A 16,838-nucleotide genomic window follows, 5' to 3' on the forward strand; every position below is an offset into this window, starting at 1 on the left:
ATGTTATTGTGAAAGGTATGGTTTCCTTAATTTCTCTCTCAGTCTGTTTGTTATTTGTGTATAGAATAGCCCTTCTTGCATGCTATTGATTTTTAGGTGTTGACTTTGTATCCAGCTACACTGCTGAATTTGTTGATGAATTCAAGGAGTCTTCTTGTGGAGTTTTTGGGGTCTTCCATGTAAAGTATCATGTCATCTGCAAATAGTGATAGTTTTACTTCTTCCTTTCCTATCCTTATTCCTTTTATTTCTCTCTCTTGTCTAATTGCTCTGGCTAATGGTTGTTCTAATTTCTTAAAGGGTCAACATAGGATATTAATTTGAGATTTTTTCTAACATAGGCATATAGTGCAATCAATTTTCCACCAAATTTTTGTTTTTTCTCATTTTCATTCAGTTAAATGTACTTTGTAATTTCTCTTGATTTCTTCCTCAGCCTATATGTACATGTCATATACAAGTAGAAAAGATCATATTTTGATAAAAATAAATGCTGGAATTGTTATGGGACAGAAACACTAGTATTTTCCAGACAATTAAATAACACCAAGCAATTTTGAAGATGATGAATAGTTTAACACTTGATAATACAAAAAGAAAAATTTCCAGTTAATGTTTTGGTTTCGTGTAGTGGTGGCAAACCTATGGCACACATGCTGCGGCAGGCTATTTGTTATTACTGAAAGTGCTAAAAGATTTGCCATCGCTGTTATAGGATAACTACGGAGCTAAAGGAACAATGAATACAAACCTTCTGCCAATTGTTACTTACAAAGACATAAAGTGGGTCATAGTGTGGGGACATGGCCAAGCTCTCAGGTGGTTTCATACTCAATATTGAGGACTTGCCAGAGAGTTGAGATGTTGGGTTCTGTTTTGGCAGTGCTATGAAGGTGGTGACTTCATCCTGTTAAGCACCAAGAACAGTCTGTAAATCTTGATGCCAGGACAGGAGGGGAAAGGTGAGAGCTGTTCTTGAAGGTAGGGATGTATCACCTCAGCTCCTTGCTTCAGGGTCCGTGCGAGCTTTTGAGATTTATAACTGGTTGAAGACGCATGGACAGAGAATGGCTGGTAACCCTTAATTTTGTACAGCTGCGGAACCTAGAGGTAAATGAAAACAACTGACTGAATGTCTGGAAAAATCCATTACCATTTGGTCAGGTCTACTTCTCAACCACAGCTATAGCCATAGGAGTGTGGCAACTGTTAGTTTGGATTTTTGGTCTGGATGCACTGGACAGACAGTACAGCCAGTTCTGAGCTCTGTTCTGGGACTCAGCACACATCAGTGTTCATAACTGCTTTTTAATTCTGCACAACTTTATTTATTCAAGAATGGAAATGATTGTGTACCTCAAGAAAGGCTGACTACTTTGTGGTCACTTCAGTTTGTCTTGAATTTCCCAATAGATGGAGTCAAGGTACTTCATGTATGCATACTATTTAGTATGCCCAAGAGGACCCTGGTTTCTATAGCCACATTATAGAAAAAGAATCTGGGGTACTTCCAACATGCCATGTAACAACAACAGAAATATACCATATGCCACTCATTATAATCCATAATAGGTGTTAATGCAATTCAAACTCAATTCATAAGATACCCAAATAATTAATGCTATGTGACAAGTCTGACCTTCAAATTGAAGAAGGAATAACTCTGCTTGATCTGTACATCCAAAGGCTTAATTGGGACCAGTCCAAGACCATCAGGAGCCTAAAATGTGAAAATTAGAAAAAAAATGAACAATCAACTGAGCAAAAATAACTATACTTCTGTTGCATTTTGAAACATTAGGTGAACAGTTCCAATCTCAGAGCAGCCCTTCTCATAACCATAGTTGCTGCTGAATCTGTGAGACACAAAGTCACCCTAGTGGTGCCCATGAGTGTCTGTGAATCTTTTTACCATGTACTATCACAGGTTGCAGTGTGTTACCCAGAACTCCTCTCAGGTTTGAAGGACTCATCTCTCCAGCTGTTTGTAGTTCTATGATGGAAACAACTGCCGGGAGTCAGACCTTTCCAGGAGACACCTCACTAAGGCCACATGCCCTTCCCCACCAGCTGCTTCCAGCAACAGTGTGAAGCCAAAGTACTGAGGCCAGGTCCTCTCAGAGCTCCTCTCAGGCTCAGCTGAAGCCTTTGCCAAGACAGACTGCAGTGCTGTATCTTTGTTCAGTTCTGTTCCCTGTGTTGGCCTTGCATGGTGCTGTCCCTACAGCCCTTCTTGCATGCTCATCTGCCTCTGACACTCAGAGAACCTGGGACAGGGCCTGGCACATGATGGGCACTTGATAAATATCATACTTCACTGAGTCTGGGACATCACTATTCAATTAATAGTATCCTATATTAATAGCCATTATTTGTAAGGAAATTTCCCAATTTCAAAGATGCTGAATGTAAAATAAAGTGCATCTTGGAATGGATGAAATACCGTACTTATGAAATAAATTATACAGCTGAGTATTTTAATAGAAATGCACAGCATGCTATTTCTCATCAACCCAGAACAGCAAAGAAGCCTTAATAGCACTATCTAAAAACCAAAAGAAACTGCATTAGTTTTCACCTATTCACAAATAATGAGGTGGGCTCTGTGGCACAGTGATGATCTCATTTCACCACAATTATTTGGTGTCAGATACTTATTATTGCATGAAGATCAGATTTATTATTTCCTAGGAACCAAAAATTTTAATCTTTTAAGTCCTTTAATTACCCAAAGCAGAAAACATATGGAACTTCTAAATTTAGTCCTGTGTTTCTTGAGTAGATAAACCAACAATCTTTCATAAATATTTTGAGATATGAATGGCAAGTTTATTCTTTGAAATCAGAAGGTTATTTTGCATATGAATTCATAATAATGATTTAAGCACACTTTTTAGTACTAACTTTGCAAACGAGCAATATTTTATGATTGGTTATGTGACTTTGTGACTCAGTTTTTCCATATCTAAAATGATAAACCTATCATATAGGCTTGCTAAAAATTAAATGGGTGGTAGATAAATCTGAAATACTTAAGACCTTATATGCAATGTAAGGGTTAACTATTATTAACTATTAACTATCATTTTTGTTATAATGAATAATTGTGTCCATAAGTTTCAGAAAGAGAGAGAGAGAGAGAGAGAGAGAGAGAGAGAGAGAGAGAGAGAGAGAAGACTGACTCTGATCGACCAAGATGGATGGGTTAGCCTATCAGATTCTGGCACCACATCCCTTCCTTACTCGGTTGACCCAGACCCTTTCTTGGCCTCCCTTCTGGGAGGCAGTAGAAGGCTCAGTGGAGTGGATTCTGCCTCTGGAGTATGGGGGCCTACTTGCTTCTTCTCTGCCTGTTTGCTCTCAGGCCCTGTTACAGACTGAGAAGGACCTAGGCCAATTTGGCAGGAAGCTTTGCACAGGTGTACCAGGTTCCCTAGGTGTTGGCCGGTAGATGATCCCTGGTTTCTCACAGGTCACAATTACCCGCCACTGGCCTTGAAGCCTCTGGTGGAGGGGAAGTGACTGAGGTAGGGCTTCCCCAGCAGCCTGCCCAACAGCCCTGGGATAGTGCCGGTCCCGCCCACAGCAGCATGGCACCCACCAGCTCGTTGGAGTCCTGGGGAGGGTTGTAGGATGGGAAGGTGAAGGGCAGCACTTCCTTGGGTGACACTGAGAACTGGCAAGAGCAATCCTCCTGACGGGCTCCTGACTGAAAGTACTTGCAGGGATGCTTGTCTATGGGTGAAGAACACAATAGTTCTTTCAGGAGACTCTTAATGTGAAACTACTATGTTTTAGTTGTACATTTACCCCACACCATTTCAAAAAGAATATTCCTGTTTATCTACATATACACATACACATACACATACATATATTTCCATTTTTAGTTCTCACAGACCTGTGTTCTTTACCTCAACTCACTATCTAGTTTTTAAGAGACTATTTCATTTTGCTTCCAAAAACTATAATTCTTCAAAGAAAATTTTTAACAAGTATTATATATATTAATGGAGCTCAGTATGGTGTTTTTATATGTGCATATATGCACAGATTTGGTCCAACCATTTTTTTCCATCACCAAACCCCTAGTAACCATTATTCTACTTTCAAATCCACCCAAAATTTTAGTTTTAATTAAAACAGCTCTTATGAATTCAGCAAATAAAAATATTAAATTACAAAAATTTTTATAGATATCCACACATAATTTGTGGGTAAATTTAACTTTTTTCAGTAAAAAAACTTCAAAGCCAGGAATAAAAATAATATAGGAGGAAATAAGTGTAGGGGGCAATGAATCTTAGCATATTATTTTAGATAAAATAGTTTTGGTAAAAGCCTACATGGTGCCTTGGGAAGCCTCCTGGGACAGTGTAAGAGCTAATTCCCCAGATCAACACTGCCCAGGAATGTCTCCCCAAGATAAGGGGGTGCCTAGGCCTAGGTAACCCTCTGTGACCCTGCCTGGGCAGTTCCATCTCCTGGCCCTAGGTAAGCATTGTAACCTTAAAGGAATGCATAGGTTGTAAAAAAGGAGACAAATGGAATATAACGGGGGAAACATCTATCATGGTTAGACATGTGACCTGCAACTGACCTGGGGTCCAACAGAGAAGGCTAAGAGAAACACCATATGACCACCGGGGTCAGCGAATGTAACATCCCAATCTGTCACCAATGGAAACCAAAATGTATATAAGGTAAAACAAAGTTGGCCATTGCCCGCTTCCAGATTGGCAAGGGAAGTGAGGGTGGCTAACCTCAAATTAAACTCTAGTTTTGTTCTCAGTAGACTTGATTCTGCTGTGGAACAGAACCCAATTTGTGCCAGGGGAATTTCTGCCATAACATAAGGAATAAATAAAATGCTAAGAAATGTTTTGGGAAACAAAAGACACAGCTGGACATTGGTAGAGGAAGGGATGCTGCTCAGGGAGGACAGGGGAATCTGAGCATCTCAGGGCTCAGGCCATGGAGGGAGGAAGGTCCCAGGAGAAGCAGGGCCTGCTGTGGCTTTGCATATGAGCCCTGGATTGGAAATACAAAGGCTGGAAGAAAATGGTGACATGGCTCTTGGGCTCCCCCTGGGAGTGGGCCTCCAACAGTCCCAGCCAACCTGGGGTTTAGAGGATTGAAATTTCAAACAGCAAAAATAGTAAGGGATTTAAAACTTTGTGTACCAGGTACAGATGGAGAAATCACCAGATTCTATCAGTATATCCGAAATATAAATCACGACTTGCCTAGTATCTCTGACGGCAAGAGGCATAAGGGCCCCAAACAAGAAGTTAAACCATGGCCAAATTTTACCAAGTGTACAACTTGGTCTGGGTGTCTGTTGACCTTGTGTATTGTTAGCTGGGCAAGTGTTGTGGCCAAATCTGGCATGGAGATCTGATTCATGTCATATGACAGGTAGGGTCAGGGCACCCAGAGATATCCATATCCTATTCCTCAGAACTTCTAAATCTGTTATTTGTATGGTGAAAGGGACTTTGATGGTGTGAGTGACTAAGTTAAGCAAGCTGAGTTGGACAGATTATCCTCAGTTATCCAGGTGAGCCTGATGAAATCCTAGGTTTTATATAAGAGGGAAACACAAGGGTAAATCAGAAAAGGTGATGGATGACAGAAACGGGACACTAAAGTGAGGTGAGGAAGGGCCCTGAGGAATGCAGGAGGCTTTTAGAAACTGGACAGAGAGAGAAAACACATCCTCTGAGGCCTCTAGAAGGAAGCGGCCTTCTGACACCATGGTTTTAGACCTTTGACCTCTAGAACCGTGACAACTAAACCTGTGTTGTTTTAGGTCACTAAATCTGTGGCAGTTTGTTATAGCAGTAACAGGAAACTAACACGTGATTTATGCAAATATTTTATGTCTCCATAGCAAACTTCATTATAAAGAAAACTCATGCTGTAAGGGATTCAGGGCCTCTGCTATACCTTACCTTGCACTAACGATTGCTTTACTTGATAGAACTTGCGTAGCATACTCTCTTTGTCTATTTTACGGATAGCAGTTAGTGTTTTGAGTAACCGTCGCTGAAGCATGATCTGGAATTGGAAAGAATAATGATTTCAAATTACTAATTGATACATGCTCATTTGTATTCAATCTCATTCATTTTTGCCAATCACAACTAAGAGCTGAGACCACCACTCTAAGAAAGAATGCAAGAATTTAAGAGGTGTGCTGCCCAAGACCATGGTCATAGGGACTTCAGCATATCTTCTATCCTTGTCCTACACAACATTCAAGCCCAGGGTTCTCTTATTTCAAGAGTGGAAAGAATGAGTAGTTCTACCTTCTTGGTTTTGCATACATCTGAATAGTAATGCTTCCACTGTGCTAGTCTCTCGATTAGGCGACAAACTACATAGGTAATTCTACAGAGATACGGCTGGGGCCCAAGCACTGCACTGATTCACACCACTGTGATTTGTATACAGAGCTTTGCTGTGCAGGTGAGCACTGCTGTGCACAGAGCTGTGCTGGGAAAGCTCATCCCTTCCCCAATGAGCACTCCTTTCTCTTCTCTATAGAACTCTTTTGGGGCTGGGGATTTAGCTCAGCGGCAAAAGTGCCTGCCTGGCAAGTGCAAGGTCATGAGTTCGGTTCCCGGTACCGGAGAAAAAGCAAAACCAAAACCAAAACAAACAAAAAAAAAGAACTCTTTCATCTAGCACATTAAGGGGCTAGTTTGTGCCCATCTCTGCGCAAGTCACAGGAGAGACAGTGAGGTGCAAAGAAATATCCTGCCTGTGTGTGGTGGGTAGAAAAGGGTGACAGTGAACCCTTACATGAATAAATGTGGTAAATACCACATGAAAATCAATGAGGGCATAGCTGGCTGAGGAGTTGGAGGTGGAGGGTCTGCCCACGAAGGCAGGGAAGAGGATGGAAGGCCTGTCTGAGGACACTTGATGGCAGCCTGGAGAGACAAGGGGAAGGATGATGATGGAAAGATCTTAGAAAAAGAGTTCTAAGTGCAGGAACCCACCAGTATGAAGATCCTGATCTAGGAACAAAGAAAAAAATGTTCAAGGGAAGAGAAGAGTTCAATGTGGCCTTGGCATCATGCTAAAAACTGCATTTTATTCTAATTGTGACGGTAAGCTTTTGAAAGGTCTTAGCTGGGAAAAGGTATAGTCATTTCTACACTTTGTAAATCCTCCTCGGGCTGTTGTTTGGGAACCGACGGCTGTAATCCAGGTGAGAGATGCTGGGCTGTGGCTGTAGCTGGACAGATAGAAGGGAATTATTAGGCTGGGGACAGACTAGCACACACAACTGATCGGACTGCCGTGGCATGTGAGAGAGACTGGGGCATCACTCAGAACAATGCACAGAACTTTGGGTAACATTTTTTTCAGGTTGGAGGGCTCTCTGAGAAAATAAAGTGGTTCCACCAGCAGCACAGGCTCTTGGTATTAGCACATGATCAACAGCCGTGTCTTTCCCCTTAGAGCACAGCTTTGTGCTACTTCTTTCAACCACTTTCTGTCCTCCCCAAGCATCCTGTGGCTACTCCTACTCTGCAGAGATACTGTGAACAGGGAGCTCAGTGACAGTATCTGCACACATTTGGAGGTTGGCGGGAAGCTTACTGACATAGTGACACTGGCATATGCAGCCTGAGAAAGCTGCCTGAAAGACAACTTGCAACCCACACCACTGGAGTGCCTTATATACCCTCACCCATTTAATCTTCACAGCGACCCTATAATGGGTCTAAGACAGGTTTAAGCTTTATCTTTAGAGTTCAGATGGGGAAACCAAGGCACAGAGGTTATGTCACTTGTCCAAGATCAGAAGCTTATAAGGAGCACAAAGAATTAAGAACAGGTAGTCAGTCCCCAAAGCCCAGAGGTCATAGTTTGAGTCTGGAACAGCCTTAAAGGCCCGTATGCTGGCAGCTTGGTTGCCAACCTGTGAGACTACTGGGAGGTAGTGAAACTGCTAGTAGGTGAGGTCTAATGGGAGGAAGTGAGGTTATCAGGGGCGTGTCCTTGAAGAGGATACTGGAGCCCCACTCCTTCCATTCTCTGTCTTTGCTTCCCAGCCACAATGAGGTGAGCAGCTTGCTCCACCACACAGTCCTCGCCATGATGTTCTTCCTCACCACAGGCCCAAAACCACAAACCAAACTGACTATGGACTGAAACCTCTGAAACTATAAGCCAAAACTAACCTTTTTTCCTTATTAGTTGATTATCTCAGGTATCTTGTCACAGCAACAGAAAGATGACTAACACATTGGATCTTAACCACTGCCTTCTCTTGCTTGAGGTGCAGCCCTGCCCCCCAGGGAAGTCACATTTGAGGGATGAGAAATAGACAAGTAGCATTAGAACCTAACAGCACCAAAGAAAGCCTGCTTGCAAAGATTGTCTCTTGGCAGAAAGGCAGATTTGAGCTGGCCTAGAAGACAAGAACGGATGCACAGAGTAGAGAGAGGGGCATTTTAGCTGAAGGGTAAGGAGTGGAAACACAAGCTCCTAGTGGGGAATAAGCATGGTGTGTCTGGAAGAAGGTGAGGGCAGCAGGGACAAGATGAAGGATGGTAGGCAGCTGGAAGGTGTGGCTACAGCTAGACAGAAGGCCCTCTTCCCCCTTCACTGGTACTAGAGAGTCAGAAGTCTTCACTTTGTCCTGACTGTGGGAAGCCTCAGAGATGTGGTCAATGTGAGACTCAAGTGAGGGTGAAGCCATGGGAGAGACACAATCTCTTTGAAGGGGAAGCTGTAAATCTTACATCAGGGGCAAGATCCCACTGGAATTCTCAGCTGTTCTCTCTGCAAACAACTGACCCAAATCCCACATTTCAGAGTTATCATACACTGTGGCGGTTTCACCCCTACATATGTGTACCCAAAAAAATTAAAAGCGTGCTACCATTAACTTGTATACGAATGTTCACAGCAGCATTTCTCATCACAGAATGAAGCTGAAAATAACTGGGATCTCCATCAATGGGTGAACAGATAAAGAAAATGTAATCTATGCAAAGAATGGAATATTATATAACCATAGAAAGGAATGATGTATTGATATATTCTGCAACACTAATGAACTTGAAAACATGTTAAGTGAAAGAAGCCAGTTATAAAAGATGTGCATTTTTGTGATTCTATTTATATGAAATGTTCCTAAAGGCAAATCCATAAGGGTGGAAAGCAGATTTGTGGTTGCCAAGGGCTGGGGAAAGAGGGAATGAGGAGTAACTGGTAGTGGGGTCCTGAGTTCCTTTTGGAGGTGATACAAATGTCTTAATGCTACAGTGATGATGGCTGCCAGACTCTGGGAACATACTAAAACCTACTCAGTTGGGTACTTTACAAAGGTGATTTTTATGGGAGGTAAATTGTGTCTTCATAAATATGTTTGTTTATTTATTTATTTATTTGGTACTGGGAATCAAACTCAGGACCTTGCACTTGCCAGGCAGGCTCTGTACCACTGAGCTATATCCCTGGCTCAACATGTTATTTTTAAAAAAACTTCAGCATTTAATTTCCTTGTGCTGAATGACTAAAAAATTCCACCGGAACTCACTTCCAAGGCACTTACCCTGCATGCTGCTTGTTGAAATCGTCTTTGTGTCCTGAACCTGTTGATCCAATTATTATTAACAAGTGGATCAAAATTAGGCTTCAAGTCTATGATATTCTGCAGATACAAAACATAGACACATTTTAAAGTTAAATTTAGCTCCTGGCATAAGCATTTAATACAGACATTTTACAGTTTGATCCCAAACCAAGTTATTATTAATCTATTCTGCCATTTAGTGAGCATTTACTAAGCGCTTTTAGTGTACATAGTATTATGAGGAATGTTTCTGAAGCTGCAGACCAAGAGCAGAAGATTCCAGTTTTAAGAAACTTACAGTCCAGTTAGGGCAGCTCAGGCAAACCTGTGTGACCCCAGGAAGAATAAAGTCACATGGAGATCAGTTAATGGGTAGGGGTCAGCACTGCCTCTGGAGGTGAGGGAAGTAGACTGAGATCCCAGCTGGGAAGGAGGCTGCTCCCCTTGGCCCTGTGCGCCCAGTGCCAGCACTGCCGACATGTGGGGGTCCCAGTGTGGCTGGGCCAGGGGACACCTGAGTATGGATGGTGCCAGGCAGAGTGAGCCCATTACAGCCTCCGGATCTGCAGGTTCTTGGGCAGGGAAACAGCATGATGGAAGTTACAAGCACTGAGTCATTCACACACCGGCCTCTGTGGTGGGCTGTAGGGAGTGGGAGGAGGAGCAGAAATGTGAATACAGACTCTCTGCGGTAGGCAAAGGTGGGACGTGAAGGTAGGACTTGGTGATGGCATTGTTGGAGAGCTACACATAAGACTTTGTGGTCAGATCCAATGAGAGGGAGAAGAAAGAGGTGAGAATTCAGGTGCAGCAAACCCCAAAGTAAGAGTGACAGAGATGGGGGAGGTTAGGAAGAACTATCTTCATTGTTATAGTTAAAAGTTGGAGTTTTGGCCACAACAGTCACGTGACAGAACATCTGTGAAAAGGGCTGCTATTGAAATTTTACACTTGAGGACATGGCTAAGAGGCTTGTCCTGAGTCTCGCATCTGTCACAGAGCTGGAGCTGAGCTGTGGCTTCTGTCTTGGGATCTTGTGTTCTTTCCAAGGGATGTGAGAGGGTGGGCAGAGGTGAGGGGCCCACATTGGGGACCTGCAGGCAGGCATGGAAGGAAAGGGAAGCAAGAAAGGAGAGCAAGAAAGCGGAAGCAGAGGTGCAGAGAGGAGGAGCCCACTGATGCTGCCAGTTTCAAGGGGAGGATTAATTATAAGTTGTGATGCATCACTGGAGAAGAGAACGCATAGTAAAGAAAACCTCCCAGAAGTCAGAAGCATGATGAGACATCTCTTGGTAAAGGAAGACCTATAACATTGCTTAACATGTTCAAAAATAAGCATTTAAAGAACAGTCAATAATTAGATTCCAAACAAAGCAAAGTCACTCACCTCTTCTAGACTGCGAACAACCCGTTTATGGTTAACTTCTGTCTTGAGTCGCTGAAATTCCTCTTCCGAAACAGGATCTCCTCTATCTCGCTGGGTTTTTAATCATCAAAAATAGTAAAGTTGAAAACAACAGCAAACAACTTTATTTCACTTTAAAACTGGTAGGAACCCATTGAGCAACTGGTCAAACCTACTCATGGAGCCCTAGATAAGAGTGGTAAAGACACAAGGAGGTCATTTACTGTTAATAATCACATTCCCTGTTAAGATATAGGGAGTTTTTAAAGAAGCAAGGATTCAGCCCTTTAAAAAAATGTGTGTGTGTGTGTGTGTGTGTGTGTGTGTGTGTGTGTATCCAGAAAGCTATATATCTCCAGAGGGTAGTATCTCTGGAAATCACTTCACAGGAAAGATTTCATGAAGTTACATAACTATGGGAGTATGTGCATTATAGATTTCATTGAGAAGAACTGTAATGTCCCAGTGAATTTATAAGCCCCTCAGAGTTCTCCAAATGTCAGGTTTTAACAAAGGCATGTGGTGATTCCTCCTCTTTCCTTGGTAGTAGAGGTCAGTGGATCTTTCTAGTCTAGAGAGTGACCACAGCCTTCCCTGAAGTGAATCCCCAAGTAGCTTCTCCCATACCCCAAGGTCTGGTGGGCCGATGGTCCCTGAGCTCTCTTCCTTCTCCCGGGAGCCACAGGTGACTCCAGGGATGAGTTAGAAGATCTGTACCAAGCTCTAAGTATACAGCCCAATGAGAAAAGGGACCGGGCATGCTGCAGATCATATTAGATTTTGACTATCTGTGGGTTCTGTTCTTAATTTGTTGAGTAACTTTGAAAACTAGCATGGCTCCTGAGTATCCTGTTCACAGACATTTTTAAAGACTTAATTAGAAGAAATTGATTCTGATCACATTAACATCCTATTCAGAAATAAGAATTATTGTCCAGCGGCGGGGGGGGGGGGGCGGGGGGTAAGCTGTCTAGGTCACATTCATATTGAGTTTGAGAACTCAAGTTCACAGTTCAGATTTCATGGGAAAAAGATCCAGACTCCTCACAACCACCACCAAAAATACAATAAAATAGGCAATTTAAAGGAAGGATTGCCAAAAGACTGTTGGCCAGAATAAAGAAAAGGAATATTTATCGTATCTCCATAGAGACTCTACTTATTTATAATTAACATTATCCACTGTCTCCCCCGAGTATAAGCTCATCCACCACCCTTCAGGGTCTGTGCCACCCAGCTGCTATACTAACTCCTCATCCAAGACCGCTTTTTCTCAGTTTTCTGCAATATACTTCAGCTTCCACATGTTCCTGTCACCAGGTCACCTGCCAGGGCCCTTCTGCTGGACAAAATTCCTTGAACACACAGCATAAGCACCCAGCACACTTAGTCTCCCAGGCTCCAGGATGCCTGGACGGCCTGCTCATCCTTCTGCTTGTCCCAATAAGTGATGCTAAGGACCTCACCACTCCTTTCCTGTACACACTGGCCATCATAGCCTTAGTGCGCACAGTGACCTGGCTGTGGCATGTCTGTATCATCTTCTTTTCATTAGAGTTTAAAAATAGCATTCCATTGTGGGGTTGACAGAAAATACTTGATATTTTGTTTTTAAAATAGCCTGCAAAGAATCTAACCAAATAGAGCTACATTTAAATAACAATCCTTGGGGCTGGGGATTTAGCTCAGCGGCAAAGCGCCTGCCTGGCAAGCGCAAAGTCGTGAGTTCAGTTCCCGGTACCGGAGAAAAACCAAAAAAAAAAAAAAACAATCCTTGTCTTTCCTAAATGTGAAGATCTATCAATGTAATAATTTTGTATTCTTCTGTTTGTCTTATGAAAAATAAACAAAAATATGATGAATTTATCCAAACAGCTGGTTTGGGCTCCAAGTGGAAGAAGAAAAATGAGATATCCAACAAGACACATGTGTTCCCCAATCCCACCTTGTCATGATATTGACTGAGTCTCTCAGACTCACACTGCTAAGCTTCAAGGTCAGTTAGGGGGTGAATTGTGTCTCCACAACTCATATATTGATACTCTAACCCCCTGGACCTTGGCATGTGACTGTATTTGGAGGTAGGGTCTTTAAAGAGGTGGTCAGGTTAAAATGAGGTCGTGTGACTGGTGTCCGTGCAAGGAGAGCTTAAGACACAGACACGTGGAGAAGATGACCATCTGTGAGCCAACAGAGAGGACTCAGAAGAAACCCGCCTACTGACTCCCGAACCCTAAAGTGGCCTTCTGTTGTCTAAGCGCCCAGTTTGTGGAACATTCTCACTGCAGCCTGAGCAGGCTATTACAGTCTGGATTATTCTATGAGTCCAACCATTAAGTCCAAACCCCTCATATGTGGTGTCTTGACTGAGGCCTATCTATTCTCATTCACATATGCCCTGTGCTTCTGCCCCGATGGACAAGTCCCTCGTCTTCTCTGCACCTGCCCTGCTATCCTAACCATTTCCACACCACGGTGCATGGTAAGGCCACAGGTATTGTGCAGTCCAACATCTTCTGTCCCTGAGCTCACAGACGCAGCCCTGGTGTCCCTGGTGTGGCCCTACTCCCCTCAGCCAAGCTGCCCTTCTCTGCTAAGCCCCTTTGAATATCTTTGACTTGGGACTGGCTCTGATGTGGTTCCCAGGCACATCTCTGGGCCTTACGGTCTCTGTGCTCTGCAGAACATGGGACAGGTATACCTCACAACCAGAGTTACGGCCCAAATTTGAGTCAATCTCTCCATATGACTGACTTTGTCCTCCTACTAATTTTCAAAATTGTGCCCTGAGTTCCCTCTTTTCTCTGGCTTCTGAATCCCTCACAATGCACAGCATAGATCTCCTGTAATACCCTGGGTTTATAGTTAACAATTTTCTCATCACCAGCCTCCTCCCCTCCCAGTGTTACTATACATTTTCTTTCTCCTGATTGGCATCTTGCACACAAAAGGAAATATCCAATTAGCAATCGTTCTGACCTTATAGTTGGTGTATATCCTTTGCTGCTCCTCAGTAAGCTCCTTTCTCAATTTAAAAGACATATGATCCTTCCCAAGGTGCACCTGCCTGGGGAGAACAAAGCCAACTTCCAGAACCCATCAGAAAACATAATCAGCTATAGGACAGAGTGTATTTGCTATATTCTGCAACAAAAACAGGATGTTAAGGCTCTGGAGGAAGCAACTTCAGGGAGAGAGTTGTAGAGGCCCCTAGCAACATCATTAAGATGAATAATAGACCCCAGAAAGTGAAGCTCACCTTCTACAACACATGCCAAAATATTTATGAATAAAAATCTGGATGCGCAACATCATTAGTCATGAAGGGAATGCAAATCAGAGCCACAGGATAAACCACCACACATCCACTGGGATGGCTGCAATAATAATGGCACTTTTAAAAGAATGGAAAACAACAGGTGTTATGGTTTGTGTCTGGGTGTCCCCCCAAAGCCTCAGGTGGTCATGGGGCAGGTTTTTAGAGCTTGATTGATTATGGGTGTGAGAGCTACACCCACCCTGAGGTGGATAGTTTGCATATGTAAGGGGAGAGGAAGAGGCTGCTTGCGGCGATTCCTGGCTTTTTTCTTTTTGTTTTTTCACTGTGTTCTGCCACCATGAGCTGTAGCCCTCTGCCATGTGCCACTCTGCTTTGTAACCTGCCAAGTATGGACTGAAAACTCTACAAACTGTAAGTGAAATAAACCTTTCCTTCCTTAATTTTGGCTGTCAAGTACTTTGTCCCAGCAATGAGGGAAAAGTAACCAAGACAACAGGTATTGTTGAGAAACTAGAATCCTCATATGTTGCTGGTAAGAATGTAAAATGGGGCAGTAACCATGGGAAACACTGTGGTGGCTCCTCAAAAAATGACCATGGACAGACATTCTAATCCAAGAGAACTGAAATACGTTCACACAAAAACTTGAATATAACTGTTCATAGCAGCTTTACTCACAAAACTGGAAACCACTGAAATGTCCATTAACTGACACATGAATAAAATGAAGTGTGAAATACCCATACAAAGGAACATTATTCAACCATGAATAGAAATGAAGTACTAATACATGCTATGATGTGGATGGACATTGAAACTTTGTTAAGTGACAGAAACCAGCCACAGAACCACAGATTATATGATTCCAGGTGTAGGAAACATCCAGGACAGGCACTCCATAGACAGCAAAGAATGAGTGATTGCTAGGGATTAAGGAGTGGACAGTGACAATTAATGGGCTGTATTACCAATTTTTTAAAAGTATGGAAAATATTCCACTTTGATCACAGAAGCATAAGAATTGTTGTATCCGAGTCTTAACCACCAGATTCCCTATTCCCAACAGCTGGGTTCCCCATAAAGTCCCCCTGGGGCATACAACACAGGGGCTCATGACGGGGGTGAGAAGTGATGAGGTGAAATGTGGAGGGCTGAGCACCATAGCTCTGCCCTTGAGTGTGTGTTAGGGGTACTTCTGGCTATGGTGGTTGGCGGGGATCAGGGTCCCAGCCTCTCTCAAATTCACTCCAGTCCTCCACTGTCACGTCACACTTAGGGAGCAACACGGCTTGGTCACGTTAATGTATTCCTAATAAATTCAAAAACTTGTTCTGAAATAGAAAGACCAGTGGAAGGGAAACAGTGATCAAATTTGCCAAAGGGTGTAAAAATTCATTACTTTTCATATATAAAAGATAATCCTTTAAAAACAATCGTACTGCTACTCCATACAAGTAGTTGCTCAATATTTACCATTTAAGGTGATTTTCCATCTCTTCATAAGTGTCTTGTCTGACTTTCTGTTCAAAGAGCGCCTCCTTCATCTGTCTTGTTTTTAATGTCTCAGTGCGTTGGTCCAAAACTAAAGGCAGAGCAAACAATGATTACCGCCGTAATCAAAGCAGAACCAGTTGCGGAGACAAAAACACATTTCTGGTGATGAGACATAACAGCAATCTCACTGAGTTTTCACAAGTACTGCTCATAAATAATAAAGGTGAAAGGGAACAATTCTTTCATGTTCTACCCAGGGACTGATTCATGGTGGGTCAACTGGTTACCTTCTCTTAATTCCTTAATCCTCAATTTTCCTGGTACTTGGTTTAAAACAGTTGCCACAGCAAATGGATTTGATAAATCTACTGGAAATCTCAGATTCTGGTACTCAATTTCCTGAGAAACCAAAGCAGTAGGAGAATCAGTTCTCTGGCACTGCACTGTGCCCCCCGTCACACTGAGGACTGCCCACTTTACCTTCATCTTTGGAGGTTCTCTCTTTGCTGGTAGTTGGTGAAAATGTATATGTCTCATTGCTTTTTCTGGAGGAACATTTACTTTCTTAGAAAGAGTATTTAATCTTTGAAATTCTTCTAATCTATAGTTTAAAACAGATACTAAATTAGTATACAAGAGACAGTAACTCAAAGTTCCTATTTGTATGTTCTTTCTGATGATACTACAACTTGCAGTCTGTTATTATATCTAAACTGAAAATAAATCTGTATGCCAAAATAGTGGTATATTAAAATAGATGCAATGTCAATATATTAGTGTGTATTCATTCATGTACATCAAAATAACCCCCTGATGGTTGTTTTCATTGCATTCTTTAAGAATGGAAAACATGAATAGAAAGCATGACATGCTGAAAAAAGGCTCTCCTGGTCTAGCATAATTCATTTCTAGATTATTGGTTTTCAACAGCTATATTGAATAAAAATCTTACTTTGATTGATTTTTCTTATAAAAGATTGATTGTGCTCATTTTAGTAGCCTGATCTTTCAAAATAGAGATTTAAGCCAATAAGGAATCTTTTCTATGAATGAAAACTGCC

The 16,838-nt window shown here is 42.4% G+C and overlaps 1 protein-coding gene across 3 annotated transcripts in view; it reads right to left on the bottom strand.

Moving 5' to 3' along the window:
- The window catches only part of Cfap221 (cilia and flagella associated protein 221), a 121,585-nt gene that overhangs the window by 57,122 nt on the left and 47,625 nt on the right, over positions 1 to 16,838 (bottom strand). For all 3 annotated transcript variants that reach the window (XM_005397660.1, XM_013521060.1, XM_005397661.2), the window contains exons 9-19: positions 16,258 to 16,378; positions 16,065 to 16,176; positions 15,757 to 15,865; positions 13,983 to 14,070; positions 10,986 to 11,075; positions 9,578 to 9,676; positions 5,955 to 6,060; positions 3,602 to 3,735; positions 1,640 to 1,720; positions 997 to 1,104; positions 773 to 907 (exon numbers count right to left, since the gene is read on the bottom strand). In XM_005397660.1, the coding sequence (XP_005397717.1) occupies positions 773 to 907; positions 997 to 1,104; positions 1,640 to 1,720; positions 3,602 to 3,735; positions 5,955 to 6,060; positions 9,578 to 9,676; positions 10,986 to 11,075; positions 13,983 to 14,070; positions 15,757 to 15,865; positions 16,065 to 16,176; positions 16,258 to 16,378 (1,183 nt within the window). The remainder of the gene's footprint in view (positions 1 to 772; positions 908 to 996; positions 1,105 to 1,639; positions 1,721 to 3,601; positions 3,736 to 5,954; positions 6,061 to 9,577; positions 9,677 to 10,985; positions 11,076 to 13,982; positions 14,071 to 15,756; positions 15,866 to 16,064; positions 16,177 to 16,257; positions 16,379 to 16,838) is intronic.

The sequence above is a fragment of the Chinchilla lanigera genome, unplaced genomic scaffold (assembly GCF_000276665.1).
Source record: "Chinchilla lanigera isolate Chin_1 unplaced genomic scaffold, ChiLan1.0 scaffold00058, whole genome shotgun sequence".
Classification (NCBI taxonomy): Eukaryota; Metazoa; Chordata; class Mammalia; order Rodentia; family Chinchillidae; genus Chinchilla; species Chinchilla lanigera.